Below are 18136 nucleotides of genomic sequence, written 5' to 3'. Positions count from 1 at the left end.
ATAAACATATAATCTCCACCCTGACCCAAATTCATTTGGGCTTGCGGAAAAGGTAAGCCAATGCTCAAACAGTATGGCAGGCAGGTGTGCTGCAAGGCCATGAAGACCAATAAAAATTTGGTCCAATGGACCAACGGCCCACTCGTGTGACATCAATGAGACGGGTATCATACCCATAATAAGTCGGCCATAAAAGTAGTGTGTTCAGTTCATGATAGTATTGTTGTTCAGTGTGAGTGCATGAGGTGAAACTATGGGTTCCAACGATTGCAATTTTAGTCTTTCATTATTGTAGCTTCTATGAACTTTGAAGCCAGCCTGACCAGCGATCCCATATTTTACGGGATTGTCTCTTTTCAACCCAAATGTCCCGCATTCCTTTTTCATGCGTTCCAGGGATGCCGTTTTTCGGGGGGGGGGGGTAGTACTTCGAACAATTTTAAAAAAGGAAAGGAAACATGCGGTGCACTCATGTACGCCTTCCTCATGACAACAGTACTTTAGTTAGTCAATGAAGCGAACGAAGCAGCAATCAGAAATACTGCAACGGTGTCATGGGACTCATCTCAAAGGAGTGATGTCACCCGAAACTAAACATGTTCATCACTTTCATTTTTTTATTTACAAATTACATTAACTGTCTGTGGAAAAAGTGATTATGGAATAGTCATCAAAACTGCACTTGCAATAATTTTGTACTTTAGCAATGAACATTTTTAGCTCACCTGAAACGTTCTTAGGAGCTTCTGCGATCGAGCACTGGTCCGTAGGTGTCAGTCAGTCAGTCAGTCAGTCTGTCAACACTTGTCATTATTGCTTGAACCAAACACAGGATTTTGATGAAACTTGGCCACAAGCTTCATATCTGATGCTCAATGAAGGTTTATTGACCGCATCAAAATCTGTGCTCATTGAGAGGGTCTACAAGGGGGTTTTGGACCCCCCCCCCCCCAAAAAAGTATTTGCTCTCTTCTAAACGACACACACAATTTAGATGAAACTTAACCTTCATCACACATGTCGAACCAAAATGTATTGACCATATCAAAATCTGCGCTCATTAAAGGGGGTCTACGGGAGGGTTTTTGACCCCCCAAAATTGGTATTTGCTCTCTTATCCGAACTACATACACAATTTCAATGAAACTTGACAACAACCTTCATCACTCATGATGTACCGAAGTTTGTTTTTTAACGGCATCAAAAATTTCAGGGTCAAAGGAGATCTGCGGGGAGGTTTGAGTGACTCGCTCCTGTTATATTTTAACATTTATTCATACAGATATTTGTGATATAAAAACGTACCTTCAAAATCCTACAACGTAAAGGATTCCGATTCTGATGTATCATTCCCTGTTACAGAGCACTGGTACAACCAAAGCAGTTCATTGGCAAGGGTTGTATTGGGAGGTTTGCTATTGCCTTCCCAGCAGTAGTTATCACAGCAATTTGGAATTTGGTCATGATGTTGGCAATACCTCACCTATTCTTCATGAAGGACACCATGGGATCTTTAGCATCCACCAACTAATGCTGGCAAATGGGCCGCCCAGTTTAACGTCCATCCGAGGCATAACACACACATTGATGAATCACCCTGCCTGTGAAACACTGTGATGACAGTTTAACCAGGCCGAGTTTCAAACTCAGGCAAGAAAACTTAGAGGTGAGTGTGCGTACCTCTAGGTCTAGGCGATCCTAAAAGCCTGTTTAAAGGCGATGAATAAAACGTCCCACAATAATATGTCCATTGATAATGGGGCTTATGACCGCACAATGGGCAATGGGGCCTTTGTCGCCCACTTGATATGTGCTGAGTGTCAAGTTTTTTTTTTTTTGTCGGATTTGGTCACCCTGTTTGAAGCCCCAAAAGCTAAATGTAATAGTCTGAGCTGGCAAGTCTCTGTCTTTGAATTACATTGACATATACCGTGCGTGTGTGTGCAATTTTGAGTGCTTGCGTTCGAGTCAAAGTCTGTTTAAATTGCAATTTATTGCCTGTAGCCAAAAAAACCCGCAAAGTTAATGTGACTTGCTCTGCAGCTGAGATGGCCCCCTGAATGTCGCGTTTCGCTATCCATGGACTGACGCTCCACTACCTCATTAAAGAGTGTTGCCCGAATACCTTGTTTCTGCTGTATTCGAATAATAAACATGGTGCGTTTGAAAGCCGATAATTGATTAACTTGGTTGGAAAGCTGATAATTGATTTACTTGGAGTAAAATGTATGTTCATTTCATGATAAAAATGGAGAAGAAGCTGATATTTGAGTTTATTGCAACGGTACATTCCCAGGGTGAACGGGTACTTTAATTTACTAGTAAATATAAATAGGGTTTTTCTTTGAAAGCAAGTTCCATGAGCAAGTTGTTGAATGCTCTATGAGTGGCCTTCTGTCCAGCCAGAAGATGACCCACAGCCATTTCTTTCTCCCAGTACGCCGTCACCAAGGTAGCAGCACGAAATTGCCAAAGCAGCATTGCTCAGAGCTTTCACCGTTCTCATCCTCTCCCTCCATTTCTTCTTCAATACCATTTTGTTTCACGAAAACAGGGTCGTCGACACTCGTGTATTGTGTAGCAGTCTCTGACAGACTGAGACGAGACGATCTTCTTTTTTCACGTCGGATAGTGTGCGGTACCTTAAGGTACCAGCTGGATGAGCAATTCTGACCAGAGGACCGGGTGAAGGAAGAATTATGCTAACCGTTTGAGCATGGCCCCTTTTGATTTTGGCGATTCATGAAGCTGTAGCTTTGGCGTCGTGGGTCAGTGTTGGCAGGCTCGTTGACAATAATATTCTAGAATTGTTGGAAAGTTGAACCTACTGTGTATTTTTATGCTTGGTGTTGGCTTAATGGTTAGGGTTGTCGGCTTTGGATCCCATGATCCTGAGTTCAAACCCCAATTGGCTATTGAATTAATACCAGGTGGGGTGGACTCAGCCTGTCATCCTTCCGAGGTCATCAAAATGAGTGCCAGCTTGCTGGTATACTGTGACGGAGTGGCGACCCATCCAGGATTGTGTCCAATAGCCAAGGGGTCTGCTGAGGCAGCACCAACACTGCACAGAGTATGGCCCCGGTGGATGGAAAACACCCTTTTGAACATACGTAATGAACAGCTTTATTTAATTATATCCTTCATCAGGCTATCCTCGGCCACTTCACTCTGGGGTCTGAAGGCGTATCCCAGGTAATGTCGCTGGGCCTGAAGCCACTGTGTTTTTTGGCCTGCTCAACCGTGCCTTGACGAAACAGGCCGTAATGATATATATATATATATATATATATATATATATATATATATATATATATATATATATATATATATATATATATATATATATATGTATATATATATATATATATATATTTTTTTTTGTATACCTTGTCGAGGCTCGAATGAGGGCGAACATACAATGCACAGCAAGGGGGGCATGAGACAATAGGGGCGGGAGAGGGAAGGACAAAACAGTGGGGAACAGCGACATTAGATCTGTGGAAGGGAGAGGGATGGGGCAGGGAACATGGGGTATACAAGATGGACACCACAGGGTCTTTCAGGAAGAAAAGCAGGGAATTTGAAGAAGGTGGGTTTGGGGTGGATTAACAGGGGAAGAAAAGATTTGAGGATTTGGATGGGGGATGATAAGAGGTGGTGGTGAACAGCTGTTTTGAAGGTTTGGAGGGAAGAATGGGATTGAACAGAGTTTTGGAGTTTATTCCAATGACGGGGAAAAGAGTGAAGTGAGCAGTGATTTGTGATTTTGGTTGTTTTACCAGAAGGGGGTTGTTGGCGGACCTTGAGCGCCCTGCGGAAATATGGTGGGGACAAATTGCAGACAGAGCGGGGAGGGGGCGAGACCGGAGAGGACAGAGAGACCACCGACTTGCCTGCAGTGAGAGGCCCAAAGACTCAGCCTCATCGGGGGAGATACCAATGATCCGAAATGCCTTGGTTTCCACAGCGTGAAGCCGAGAAGGGTGAGAGGCTGGAGCACCAGCCCAGATGGGAGAGCAGTACTCCATCAGGCTGCAGATAAAAGCTTTGTATGTGGTCAGGAGCTCAGGTGGGCCAAGTAAGGACTTTGCACAACGGAGGATTCCCAGTCGGTGACTGGCTTTGGAGGCCAGGTTGGAAATATGGCTTTCCTTGGAAAGATCATGGCAGATAGTGAGACCCAGAAGCTTGAAAGAAAGGACTTCTTCCAGTGGATTGTTGAGAAAGTAGATGGGGAAGGTGGGGGGTTCCAAACGGTCCTTTCAGAGAGACATAGTGAGAGTGTGAGATTTGTCAGAATTGAAGGACATGCTCCACGTGTTGGACCAGCTTGTGATTTTATCCATATCTGCAGAGAGCGAAGAGGCTGCTGCTTGCTGATATGATGGATGACAAATGGTACGGCAGAGGGTGGAGTTCTCAGCGAAGAGATAAAGAGGATTTTCCAGAGAGATCATTTATGAAAACCAGAAAAATAACAGGGCCCAGAAGGCTGCCTTGAGGAACTCCATCCTGGACAGGATGAGGAGATGAGGGAACTCCATGAAGGACCACACATTGGCTGCGACAGGAGAGGAACTCTGCGAGCCATGAGTGGAGATGTCCTTGGATACCACAGGAAAATACGAAGAGAGGGGGCAGAGAGATTGGGGGGGAGGTAGAGGGACGGAGGGGGAGATTGAGGGAGGTGGGTGGGAAGAGAGGGAAGGTGTGTGTGGGGGGGGGAGAGGAGTGGGCAGGAGGAAAGAGAAAGAGAGAGACAGGTGAGAAACAGCAAATGAGATCAAGGCTTACCGTGCTGTATTTAACCCCCGGGGATCTTTGACTGGTCAAGGGTTAAACATGACCATCACCGCCGCGCCTCAACACAAAGCGCCATTTCCTGTGTGTTTTGTATTTTACGGCGATGGCCCCGCTTCACACAGGGGCGGCAAAGGTTTCATCGGCTTGACCTGTGTCCTGAACCAAATCGGATGGACAACTGACTAAATTACAACACAATGACTGTGAGATCGCAGGTACCGGTGGGGGGGGGGGCAGAATGCAGTCATTGTTGCTGTGTTTGCTTCTCGTACTGAAATAACTGAAGAGTGGAGGATTGGATGCTGCAGTGAATTGAAAAACCAACGTTAGAGAAACAAGGAAAGATGCTTATGGAAAGGAACCTTCCTTCAGGTCAAGCAATGAGAAGAGAAATTTAAAATAATTATTACAGTTAATGGTTTAAGGACAGGATTTGAATTAGACATTGATTGAAGCTCTTCTCATGGAATCTGCAAGGGGGTTTGGAAAAATGAAGCAGGTTTCTGATTGACAAAGTCCTTCCAGAGGTTTGTTGAGAAAGTAAATTGGGGGAGGGGGGGTTCCAAACGGTCTTTTCGGATAGACATAGTGAGATTTCTCAGAATTGAAGGACATGCTCCACGTATTTGACCAGCTTGTGATTTTATCTAGATCTGAAGAGAGCGAAGAGGCTGCTGCTTGCTGATATGATGGATGACAAATGGTACGGCAGAGGGTGGAGTTCTCAGCGAAGAGATAAAGAGGATTTTCCAGAGAGATCATTTATGAAAACCAGAAAAATAACAGGGCCCAGAAGGCTGCCTTGAGGAACTCCATCCTGGACAGGATGAGGAGATGAGGGAACTCCATGAAGGACCACACATTGGCTGCGACAGGAGAGGAACTCTGCGAGCCATGAGTGGAGATGTCCTTGGATACCACAGGAAAATACGAAGAGAGGGGGCAGAGAGATGGGGGGGGAGGTAGAGGGACGGACGGGGAGATTGAGGGGGTGGGTGGGAAGAGAGGGAAGGTGTGTGTGGGGGGGGGAGAGGAGCGGGCAGGAGGAAAGAGAAAGAGAGAGACAGGTGAGAAACAGCAAATGAGATCAAGGCTTACCGTGCTGTATTTAAGCCCCGGGGATCTTTGACTGGTCAAGGGTTAAACATGACCATCACCGCCGCGCCTCAACACAAAGCGCCATTTCCTGTGTGTTTTGTATTTTACGGCGATGGCCCCGCTTCACACAGGGGCGGCAAAGGTTTCATCGGCTTGACCTGTGTCCTGAACCAAATTGGATGGACAACTGACTAAAGTACAACACAATGACTGAGATCGCAGGTACGGGTGGGGGGGGGCAGAATGCAGTCATTGTTGCTGTGTTTGCTTCTCGTACTGAAATAACTGAAGAGTGGAGGATTGAATGCTGCAGTGAAATGAAAAACCAACGTTAGAGAAACAAGGAAAGATGCTTATGGAAAGGAACCTTCCTTCAGGTCGAGCAATGAGAAGAGAAATTTAAAATAATTATTACAGTTAATGGTTTAAGGACAGGATTTGAATTAGACATTGATTGAAGCTCTTCTCATGGAATCTGCAAGGGGGTTTGGAAAAATGAAGCAGGTTTCTGATTGACAAAGTCCTTCCAGAGGTTTGTTGAGAAAGTAGATTGGGGAGGGGGGGGGGGGTTCCAAACTGTCTTTTCGGAGAGACATAGTGAGATTTCTCAGAATTGAAGGACATGCTCCACGTATTTGACCAGCTTGTGATTTTATCCAGATCTGAAGAGAGCGAAGAGGCTGCTGCTTGCTGATATGAGGGATGACAGATGGTACGGCAGAGGGTGGAGTCATCAGCAAAGAGAGAAGGAGGATTTTCCAGAGTCGGAGAGATCATTGATGAAAACCAGAAACACACCAGGGCCCAGAACGCTGCCTCGAGGAACTTCAGCCTGGACAGGATGAGGGGATGAGAGAACTCCATTAAGGACCACACGTTGGCTGCGACGAGAGAGGAAGTCTGCAAGCCATGAGTGGAGATGTCCTTGGATACCACATGAATTACGAAGAGAGGGAATACTAAGAGTAGGACTGCAGCATAGCAAACCAATTGTTCAAATTTGCATAAAAGCACCAAAATTAAAACACATGTAGAATAATGTTTTCCGAACAATTCTGGATATGGAGCCACCCGAGATTGTGCCTTGGTCAGCATACATTATTCTACATGTGTACTAATTTTGGTGCTTTTATGCAAATTTGAACAATTGATCTGAAATATCAGACTACGCTGCTGGACAAGAGAGGGGGCAGAGAGATGAGGGGAGAGTTAAATCAAGATGAGTTAAAATTCTTGTGATCTATCCGACATGGGGATGACTGTGCCAAGAAGATAACTTTCCCACCAAAAATATCGTAACAATTATCTTCACAATTAAGGATATTCTTCTCTATAAAAGGAAGTATTTACAGCAATATATATGAACATGATGATGTACAGTAATGAAGTCACACGATGATGTACAGTAATGAAGTCACACGATGATGTACAGTAATGAAGTCACACGATGATGTACAGTAATGAAGTCACACGATGATGTACAGTAATGAAGTCATGTTTGATGTACAGTAATGAAGTCATGTATGATGTACAGTAATGAAGTCATGTATGATATCCAGGAATGAAGTCATGTATGATGTGCAGTGATGAATTTACACATAATGTACAGTAATGAAGTCACACATGATGTACAGTAATGAATTTACACATTATGTACAGTAATGATGTCATGTATGATGTACAGTAATGAAGTCATGTTTGATGTTTAGTAATGAAGTCATGTATGATGTACAGTGATCAATTTACACATTATGTACAGTAATGAAATCAAGCATGATGTACAGTAATGAATTCGCACATGATGTACAGTCATGAAGTCATGTATGATGTACAGTGATGAAGTTATGTATGATGTACAGTAACGAAGTCTTGTATGATGTACAGTGACGAAGTCATGTATGATGTACAGTGATGAAGTCATGTATGATGTACAGTGACGAAGTCATGTATGATGTACAGTGACGAAGTCATGTATGATGTACAGTGACAAAGTGATGTATGATGTACAGTGACGAAGTCATGTATGATGTACAGTGACGAAGTCATGTATGATGTACAGTAACGAAGTCATGTGTGATGTACAGTGACGAAGTCATGTATGATGTACAGTGACGAAGTCATGTATGATGTACAGTGACGAAGTCATGTATGATGTACAGTGACGAAGTCATGTATGATGTACAGTGACGAAGTCATGTATGATGTACAGTGACAAAGTGATGTATGATGTACAGTGGCGAAGTCATGTATGATGTACAGTGGCGAAGTCATGTATGATGTACAGTAACGAAGTCATGTATGATGTACAGTTATGAAGTCTTGTATGATGTACAGTTATGAATTCATGTATGATGTCCAGTAATGAACACCAAGGGTTCATATCTGTAGTTCCCTTCATGATTGGCGTTGATTGTGTGAATCAGGGAGGGACCTCACCTTCTTTATGTATTCATTTGAATTATTAAATTCTCCACACTCAGAATTATTAAGTTCTGATCATGATCTTTTTAACAAGGAAGTGACAGATTGACAAACGTGGACAAAAAAAGGATTCAGGTGATGAAATAAGTCCAGAGTGTTTATCATACCTTAGTTCTGGAGACCGTTCAGTTGAAAAATTTTGAATCGGCCATCTGCATGAGCCTGGTGTATCTTTTTGCATTTTTGGAGAGCTTATATGATGGAATGATGAGAGAGTCACTCCCAAACATGGCATCCTCCTCTCCAGCGGGCATCACGAGGACTTCTTCTTCTGCACACAAACATCAACAAAAGGAAGTCAAAATCACTCAAGAGCATTGTCATCATAATCTCCATCATTATCCTGCCTTCCAACACAATCCTGGAATGCATATCTCTCTCTCGATCTCTCTGTGCTTCTCCCTCTCCATCATTTTGTGCATTTCAGTTCATGTTTTATTTCACTTTCCCCTCCACTTTCACATCTTGATTTTCTTCATCACCAAATCCCACTGTGTCACCGAACAAGGGAATTGAGGCAATTTGGTCCATCATTTCTGTGCTTCATACAGAGCCCACAAATCCCCACTTACTGCACAAACTGAAATAACAAAACCTCATCTGATGACGTCGAAGCGAACCAGGATGGACTGCTTCGTGGGAGGCAGCTCGAGTCACCCGTCGATGATTGAAGGTGGGATTGTAAAGATTTGATTTTTCAAACAATTAATTTTAATGAACATCCAGGTGTTCACAAAGACTTCTTTATGGATATGTTAACACTCATTCCAGACTTCCACTGATTGGAATAATTGTTTGGTGCTTGTCTGGCTTCGAGTGAAACAATATATTCATTTGTTGTCAACACTTCTGAAGCACAGACCAAATGGGACACGATGGAGATGAAGAACATGTAATTTCGATAAAGTTTGGAATATTTTGTAATGTAAGGCAAGATCTTGGTAACTTACGTTCCAGCCGGTAAGATGGTTTCATGTACTTGGGTGGTGGTGGAGGGAACGGGCACCTCTTCTGAGGGGTCTTTGGAAAAACAATAAAAATATGAAAGATTAAATACATTGATATGTTCATCAGTTTGATAACTTGTTCACGATGTGGCACAGAAGGAAATGCACTGATAGAACAGGTAACCAATGAAAAGGTGAATTATTTGATCTTATCCAATCAAGGGAGTTAAAATTATTGCGATCTATCCTGTAGGGGGATGACCGCAGCAATCAGTTACCTTTCCCACCAGAATTATAATTACAATTATCTTCACAATCAAGGATATTCTTCTTCATCAAAGGAAGTATTTACAGCAATGTTTATAGAAGACTAAATGCTAAAATCTATTTCAACTTCAGGTCTTCATCTTGAGGATAGCTGTATTTGTACCCACAATGTTCACCCCTTCATCGACAAAGTACTGATGGATGTTTACCTGTTGAAGGTCCTGAATATGGTGTGGCCCCTCAACACCATGCTGCTTCTGCTGATGTTTCAGCCCTTGATCAGCGCAAGGTCTTTGTTCCTGCTGGAACCCTTGAACAACATGCTGTGGCTGTTGTTGCTGCTGTTTTGGTTCATTATCACGGGGAGGCTTCTGTTGTTGCTGCAGCTCTTCAACAATGTGCTGTGTATGTTGTTGCTGCTGTTGTTGCAGCCCGTGATCATGGCAAGGATTCTGTTGTTGCTGCGTCCCGTGAACACCGTGGGGTTTCCTTTCAACCCACACACTTTTCTCTGCTGCCTTTCTTTGTTTCTTCATTTGCTTTTTGAACAACTGTTTCTCTTGCTGCTTCAGCCGTTGCTTGTCATTCCATTTCTGAGACCACTCTTGGGAAGTCTCATTCTGTTGTTGCTGTTGATGCACTTTCCCATCAGCAAGTTTTTCCACATGTTCTGTGTCCTCCACATCAAGACTCGCTTTCCCCTCCTTTTTGGTCTCGTCGGATTTCTGAAAGGGTTTCTCGAGTTCTTGATCCATTGCCGACTCTTTTTCCCGTTCAACTCCTCGATTCTTTTCTTGTTCGAGTTGTTTCTGCTTTTCACATTCGACTCGTCTCTGTACTTCCTGCTCTCGTCGTGTTTCCTCCCTTTCCTCACTGTTCCACACCTCGTATTCCCGTGTGCGCACATCGTTTTCCCTCTTATTAACCTCCTGCTCCAGCTGATGTGCCTCTTTCTCTCTCAGGAAAAAATCTTCCTCTTTTATTTTTTTTCTCTCTAAAAATCTCTCTTGTTCCCTCCGCTCCTCCTCTTCTCGTTGGTACATCACTCTCGCCATTTCCTCAACATCCTTTTCTCGTTCTCTCATCTCCTTCTCTTGTTGACACGTCTCAAACTCTCGATGGTTTATTTCCCGTTCTCTTGACCTGTTCCTTTTTCCCAACTGTGCCCGTTTTCCCCGCTCCATTTCCTCATGTTCCGTAATCCTTTTCTCGAATTCAATGACCACTTGCTCACTCTTTAGCACCTCTTGCTCTTTTTGTTCGATCTCAAGGCGTCGACATGTGAGTTCCTGATACACCGATTCCCTCCATTTTTCAAATTCTTCGAGTTCTCTCCGAACTTCCTCTTCTATTCGTCTCCACTCTGAAGAGTTTTTTTTCTTTTTCTCTTCATCATGTTTTTCCATTTGATCCTCCACATCTTTTTTCCTCAGTTCCTCTTCCTTGCTTTTCCTCTGCTGTTCTTCCTCTATTTCTTTCTGCATTTCCTTCTCTTTTTTCCATTCCTCTTCCTCATATTTTTGTTGCACAACTTTTCCCTGAACTGCTTTCTCTCCAAGCTGAATGAGGAGTTCTCTTTCCTTCAGTTCTTCCTCTTTTTGGTGCAACTTTTCACTCCTTTCCTGTAGTTTTTCATGCTCTCTCAGCCACAACTTTGTTCTTTCATCCTCCTGTTCCTTCACATTCTGCATCTCCACGGCTTTGTTTTTTGGAACTTCCTCGAGCAACGGCTGCTCTTTCTTCCCCATGTTCTTTAAATGTCTCCGGCCACATCCAAAACTGTAAGAAACAAACACAACACTTGTCGGTTCGAGCTAAAATGAAGCACAGTATCTATTACATCATGTGAAGTGTGGTGTCTGTTTGTGTGTTTGTATGGTTACACGTTCGGCTGTCTCCCATATCCGGCGGCCGCTTCCCACACTGTGTTTTAAAAGCTCTGCATGCAGGAAAAGCTCAACATTGAACCAGAAGAAAAGCATGACACCAAACGAGATACCTTTTAAATGTATAAATACAACATGGAATCGCAGTTTGTTTTTCAGTGTATGAAGATACGACCTGGGCTGACAGTGTGGCTTTGACGTACGCACACTCGTCGACCCATAAGCGTTCGATCACCGAACAACATTACATTTGCGTTTGAAGCTGGTTATTTATTTATTTATTACATCTGCAATGTAAAGGTTCATAGAAGAGCGAACACACAGAACATATAACAAAGTGACCAGCAGACAAGAGGGACGGGAGAGGAAGCACAAAACAGTAGGGAACTGAGACATGAGGAGATCTGTGGAAGGGAGAGGGATGGAGCGGGGTACATGGGGTAAACAAGATGGACACTACAGGGACTTTCAGGAAGGAAGGCAGGGAATTTGAAGGAGGTAAGCTTGGGTGGATTAACGGGGATCATGAAAAGATCATGGACAAGATCGTGGTTTTGGATAGGCAAGATAAGAGATGTTGGTGAACAGCTGTTTTTAAAAACTTGAACGGAAGAGTGGAATTCATGAGTGTGTGGGAGTTTGCTCCAAAGCTGGAAAAAAGAGGAATAAAAGAAAGAAGGTGAGTAGTGATTCGTGATTTTGGTCGTTTTACCAGAAGGTGGTTGCTGGCGGACCATGAGCTCCCTGCAGTAATATGGGAGGTGCAGAAAGGAGACAGATCCGGGTGGGGAGGGGGTTGGAGAGGAGATGGTAGAAGACAGAAAGACCAATGGCCTGCCTCTGGTGAGAGAATGAGAGACCCAAAGACTCATCCTCATCATGGGAGATACCAATGATCCTAAATGCCTTGGTTTCCACAGTGTGAAGCTGAGAAAGGTGAGAGGTAGGAGCACCAGCCCAGAGGGAAGAGAAGTACTCCATCAGACTGTGGAGGATGAAAGCTTTGTCCATGGTCAGGAGCTCACATGTGACAATGACGGACTTTGCATGATGGAGGATGCCCAATCGGCGACTGGCTTTGGAGGCCAGCTTGGAGATGTTGCTTTCCCAGGAAAGATCATGGCAGATAGTGAGACCCAAAACTTTGAATGAAAGGACTTCTTCAAGGGAATTGTTGAGAAAGTAGATAGGGAGGGTGGGTGGTTCCAGATGGTCCTTTTGGAGTGATGTTGAGTGTGAAATTTGTAAGTATTGAAAGGCATGTTCCACGTGTTGGAACAGCGTGTGATTTTATCCAGATTTGCAGAGTGAAGATGCTGCTGCTTGCCGGTCTGATTGATGACATGGTACAGCAGATGGTGGAGTCATCAGCAAAGAGATAAAGAGGATTTTTCAGAGTTGGAGAGATCATTGATGAAAACCAGAAAAAGCACTGGGCCCAGAAGACTGCCTTGAAGAACTCCAGCTTGGACAGGAAAAGGGGATGAGATAATTAAATTTAGGGCCACACGTTGTCTGCTGCAGGAGAGGAAGTCTGCGAACCATGAGTGGAGATTTCCTTGGATACCATAGGAAGAGAGTTTGTTGAGCAGGGCGGGGTGCCAGACCGTATCGAAAACACGATATGTCCAAGAGATGGCTCTGATCTCATGTCTGGCATTGAGGGCCTCCATCCATTTTTGGGAAAGCAGAAGCAGCAAGTCCAGGGTGGAGTGACCTGGTCTGAATTTAAATTTGTGATTGGAAATCAGGCCATTGGAGAAGAGGAAGGATTTAATGTTGGAAGCGCTGTTGTATTCCACAACCTTGATGATGATTGGGAGGGATCTGTTTTTGCACATTTTTTTGCAGGGCAGTGATATTTGCTGATTTCCAAGCAGATGGCAAATGACCTTGAGCAAATGAGAGGGTGAATAGAACAGAGACAGGGTAAGTAAGAGCAGCAGAGGAGGTTTTTTGGACAATTGAGCTGATGCCGTCTGGACCGGTTGAAGAATCTGAGTCGAGGTTTGACAGCAAGCTGTCCACCTTGTCATGAGAAAAGGACACAAAGTCCCGGAACAGCTGGATGTGACTGGGTGAGGTGAGTACAGAAAACGATGTGTTTGGTACACAAGATTTCGAAGCAAACACAGAGTTTAAGCATTCAGCCTTTTCATGTGCAGTGTCAGCTGTGCAGCCATTTGAGGTAAGGGAGGGGGTGGTGGGGGATCATCCACCAGAAACAGACTTGATGTGATGCCACCAGGATTTGGAGGAGGGAGAGAGGTTTGTGAGTTCAGACTTAAGGTTGGAAAATTGTTGCTTCATGGCTTTCTTCAGGGTAGACACACTTGTTCCAAGCTTTGTGGAAGGAACTGAGATTGCCCTCAGTTGTATTTGCCTTCCATGAGGTGAAGGCAATTTGTTTCAGGACAACTGCCTCACCACAAGCTTCAGTGTACCATGGGAGGGAGGAAGGGTGGGAAACTGAAGACGAGATGGGTTCAGCAGAGTCCTCGCCATTTGATAAGAAAACAATCACAGGAGTTGGACAGAAAGAGAACATCCCTTTGGACCATGATGAAGGATAATTTGCAGAGGTTTCCCGACCAGGTTCAAATGGTTCAATAACTTAGTTAAGATGATTGACAAAGAAGGATGTAATTGTGTGGCACATTTCTTCAGATGTTCGAGGAAGATGGCAGGTTTATTGAAATAAATAATCATGTCAGATGAAGCTAATTTTGAGCTTCCAGGTTTTGTTAACAAGCAGAACACTCGATTCGGGGTGGAAGAAAATCCTGAGCAGTTCCACCAACAACCTTTACATGGCAAACGTGTCACAGTGTGGTGCGGCATTTCTTGTGCTGGAGTCATTGGACCATATTATTTTTCAGCTGCCAATGGAGCAACTGTTGCGGTGATACTTGAGCGACAAAGAAATGATAAGATACTTTGTTGCTCCAAAACTAAGGAACTTGGGATTTGATGGTTAAACCTGGTTCCAACAAGATGGGGCAAGTGCTCATTCTGCTTGTGCATCAATGTCATTCCTGAAGGACCTTTTCCAAGATCATCTCATTTCATGATCTGGAGATGTTCCATGGCCAGCCAGAAGTCTGGATTTAACAGCGCTTGATTTCTTCTTGTGGAGGTACCTTAAATCAACTGCCTACCAGATAAGACCAAGGACTATTCAAAACTTATGGAAGCAAATTGAACAGGAACTAACCTGTATTCCACTTGAAACCTTCAGGAAAATGATGCAAAACATTGCTGTTCGTGCGCGTCAAGGCATACATGAAAACGGTGGTCACTTCAAAGATGTTATTTTTAAGATCAAGGAGTTAAAATAAGCTGAAGTATTCCCCTGGAAGGGCTGTTTTGTTTAAATATATATCTGAATATTCTCATTTTCTATTAAATTTCTATTTCAACATGAAATATAAATGTGTCAGTTATTTATCGTCCACCCAGTAGAATGGAGCAAGTGCATGTCCACCGACTAACCCACGTGATTAAATACTTTCAACATGTCATGTTTAAATGTAAGTTGGACCGTGACTGCGTCTATTACAAGTACTATTGGAAGGTACCTTTGGAACCTTTGGACCCTTTAGACTGCTGAGACCCCTCAGTACCCTATATATCCATCCTCATGTTTGCCTTGTTGGTTGACCAAGTGAGTTGCACGTTAAAACTCCTGAGATAAGTGAAGGAGTTTAATTTTTTAGTTAAATCACTGATTACACACACATGAAACCTATTACTGTGCACTTATTTTGAAACCTTTCAAACTAATAATTTTCTCCTGAAGTGATTTAGGGTTAATTGGACAAAGGGGTTGAATGTTTATGCAACTGAGAATCATCTGATTACCCATGCCAACAAAGGTGGATGGAGGTTATGTTTTCACCCCCATCTGTTTGTTTGTTTCTGAACAAAATATCTCAAATTTTTTGACGGATTCGGACGAAATTTGTTGGAGAGCTTGTGTATGCGACCCGGACAATATGATTAGATTTTGGTGATGATCCCAATCCGGATCTGGATGCAATAGTTTTCCAAGTGATTCTTCGCCATTGAGTGATTGGCCAAAAACGACGGATAGAAGGTTATCTCAAAAAGTTGTGGATGAATTTGGCCGAAACGTGGTGGAGAGGTTTGGTATGTAACGAGGAAGTATTAATTTAGATTTTGGTGAAGATTTAATCCGGATCCAGATCAGAGTATTTTTAAGTGATTCTTCACTGTTGAATCATCGGGCTAAACCGACGTACAAGAGTGATATTTGAAAAAATTATGCACGGATTCGGCCAAAATTTGGTGGATGAGTTGGTTATGTGATAAGAAGAAGCCAATTAAATTTTAGTTGAGGTCCGAATCCAGATCTGGCCTATCAGTGGGATACAAAACATAAACTAATCAGCCTTGCGGAGGTATGAGCTCCACCGAATGCCTTGATAGTTTTCTCTGTTAATCTGACTTATTCACATTTTATCTGCATTTTTTAATTTTATCACTTTGGAATAGTTTGTGAAGACCACATATTAAGTTTGATTTGAAAGCATCAAGAAATAAGCTCAGGTGGCATCAACATGTGAAAACTTGGGAGGGTTGGATACCTTTGCAGGCCACTGCATAATAGGAGCCATGCATGCATGTTCCAGACCCCTCGCTACCTTTAAACCCCTTGACACCTGAAGACCCCTTTGTACTCTCAAAGACTCCGAAGATCCCCAAGGACCTTTAGAACTGAAAGATATGTTGAAATCCTTCAGGTGCTTGAGACTCTTCATGACCTTGAAGACCCCCCGGCCCCCACCCACCCAAAAAACTTTCAGACTCCGAAGACAACCAAAACCCTTCGGACACCCCCCCCCCCGACCACGATCCTTTCGACTCCACAGACCATTTCTACATTTACTCCCCTTATGGATGAAGCAAGGATCACATTGATGAAAACGTCACTTGTCTTCCTTACCAGTGAATGTGGAGCTTTTTTTTGTGCCTCCTCTGTCGATTGAACCAGGAAGATGGTTTAAATGATGTTACGATGACAAATAAAAAGATGCCAATTGTGACGAACACGACGTCACGAAGTTTGGAGACCACTGATTCCTCCACATCGTTTTTCTCGAAAATCTATGGACATGGAAAAAAGGGCAGGGAGAGGAGAAAAGTTTATTAACCCGATCCCTCAGTTTTGCAATCACGCGTGCGTGCATGCGTGCGTGCGTCCGGCCAGTAACTTTGTTACAATTTGAAATGTTGTAATCAAATTTTCAAGAAAGCTTTATTATTAGAATATGGAGAAGAAAAAATAAAATAATTTTGTCAAAATTTCAAATTCACCGAAAATCATCAATTTTAATGCAATTCACCTGAAATTCCAATTTACCATTTGAGCTTTGTCATCAAATTTTCAGCATAACTTTCTCATGAGAATATGGAGAAAATAAATTTATGATTTGCTCAAAAGGTCAAAGTTCAGCATCACATAAATCATGAATTTTCATACAATTGATCTGAAATTTTAAGAATTAGCATATTGGGTTACTGAATTGGTTCACCAATTAAAAGCAAGAAGCAGAATGAAACGTTTCTTTTGATCAAACGGGCAAAGGTCAAGATCGCCCAAAATCGTGAACAGCTTTAACTGATGGTGAAAGGAGGTTATATTTTCCAGCTGTTTTCAATCCTCTGCAGGATGAAGGTGTTGAACTCACACTGGGTATATTGGTTTCATGACCATGCTTGTCAAGCACAGTTTAACAAGAGAGTTTGGGAAGCAATTTGAGATTTGTTCAGAATGCTGGCGATAACTCGTCGAGTCTTTGCGAGAAACACCTTGGGATCGATTCCTCCAGATACACGATCATGATGATTCCTCCAACTACAGGACCATGAAGATTCCTCCATCTCCACGACCATGAAGATTCCTTAATCTACACGACCATGAAGGCTCCTCCATCTACACGACCATGAAGATTCCTCCATCTACACGACCATGAAGGAACTTTTGCCTTGAAGCGACAAATTCCAACTTTACCTTATGGGGAAACTTATCCCCAAACCTGCAGTTTCCAACCAAAGATAAACTCTCTTTATATTCCTCATCACATCCTCATGGCAATGAGGTATCACAACCGTTTAAAGGGCAGACAAGGAAGATTAAATATGGGATTTAAACTGTGCACCAACACACAATGAACTACTCTTTTTAAAGGCTACTCCAGGAATCATAGACTTACACAGAAAGTGCCACTGAACAAAACAGCCAACTTAATTTGGTCTCTGAATATCCTGGTTGTGGTGCACAAGGATGACAGTTTTTAATCTTCGGATCCGATTCCATTGGAATCAAACTCACAGAAGACAACAGTAAATGTCCTTTACAGTTTCCCTGTAAAACTACAAATGTATCCCATTTATCCCACTTGAAAAGTACCAACATGTATATCCCAAGTATCAGAAAAAAGATGTTCCCAGAAAAATAACTCATTTTCACTCTGCTTTAGTAAGCCGTTTCCATTTTTGAATGTAATTAAGGTATCCAAACATTATTCTACATCTCTGACAACATAGAAAATATGTTCACATTATTCCTTGACCCTCCAAACATCTGTGTAGATTCCTCATTTACAAATGTCCATGAACCAGAAGTTG

General features: G+C 43.0%; 1 protein-coding gene across 1 annotated transcript; it reads right to left on the bottom strand.

Moving 5' to 3' along the window:
* Positions 1 to 9727: 9727 nt before the first annotated feature.
* LOC147015247 (uncharacterized) lies at positions 9728 to 16621 on the bottom strand. Its single transcript, XM_085849101.1, has 2 exons — positions 16452 to 16621; positions 9728 to 11378 (listed from the first exon to the last, which is right to left on the bottom strand). The coding sequence occupies exon 2, from the start codon at positions 11345 to 11347 to the stop codon at positions 9728 to 9730; it is 1620 nt and encodes a 539-aa protein (XP_085705227.1). The 5' UTR covers positions 11348 to 11378; positions 16452 to 16621.
* Positions 16622 to 18136: the final 1515 nt, after the last annotated feature.

This window comes from Eptatretus burgeri, chromosome 12 (assembly GCF_056783735.1).
Source record: "Eptatretus burgeri isolate ZD-2024b chromosome 12, Ebu_testis_v1, whole genome shotgun sequence".
NCBI classification, from domain to species: domain Eukaryota; kingdom Metazoa; phylum Chordata; class Myxini; order Myxiniformes; family Myxinidae; genus Eptatretus; species Eptatretus burgeri.
The sequence above is the reverse complement of the archived record's forward strand: the minus strand, read 5'-3'. Positions and strand labels throughout refer to the sequence as shown.

What these genes read in the sequence shown, in the direction of transcription:
- LOC147015247 (XM_085849101.1), bottom strand. Translation starts at nt 11,347, where the DNA reads ATGGGGAAGAAAGAGCAGCCGTTGCTCGAGGAAGTTCCAAAAAACAAA.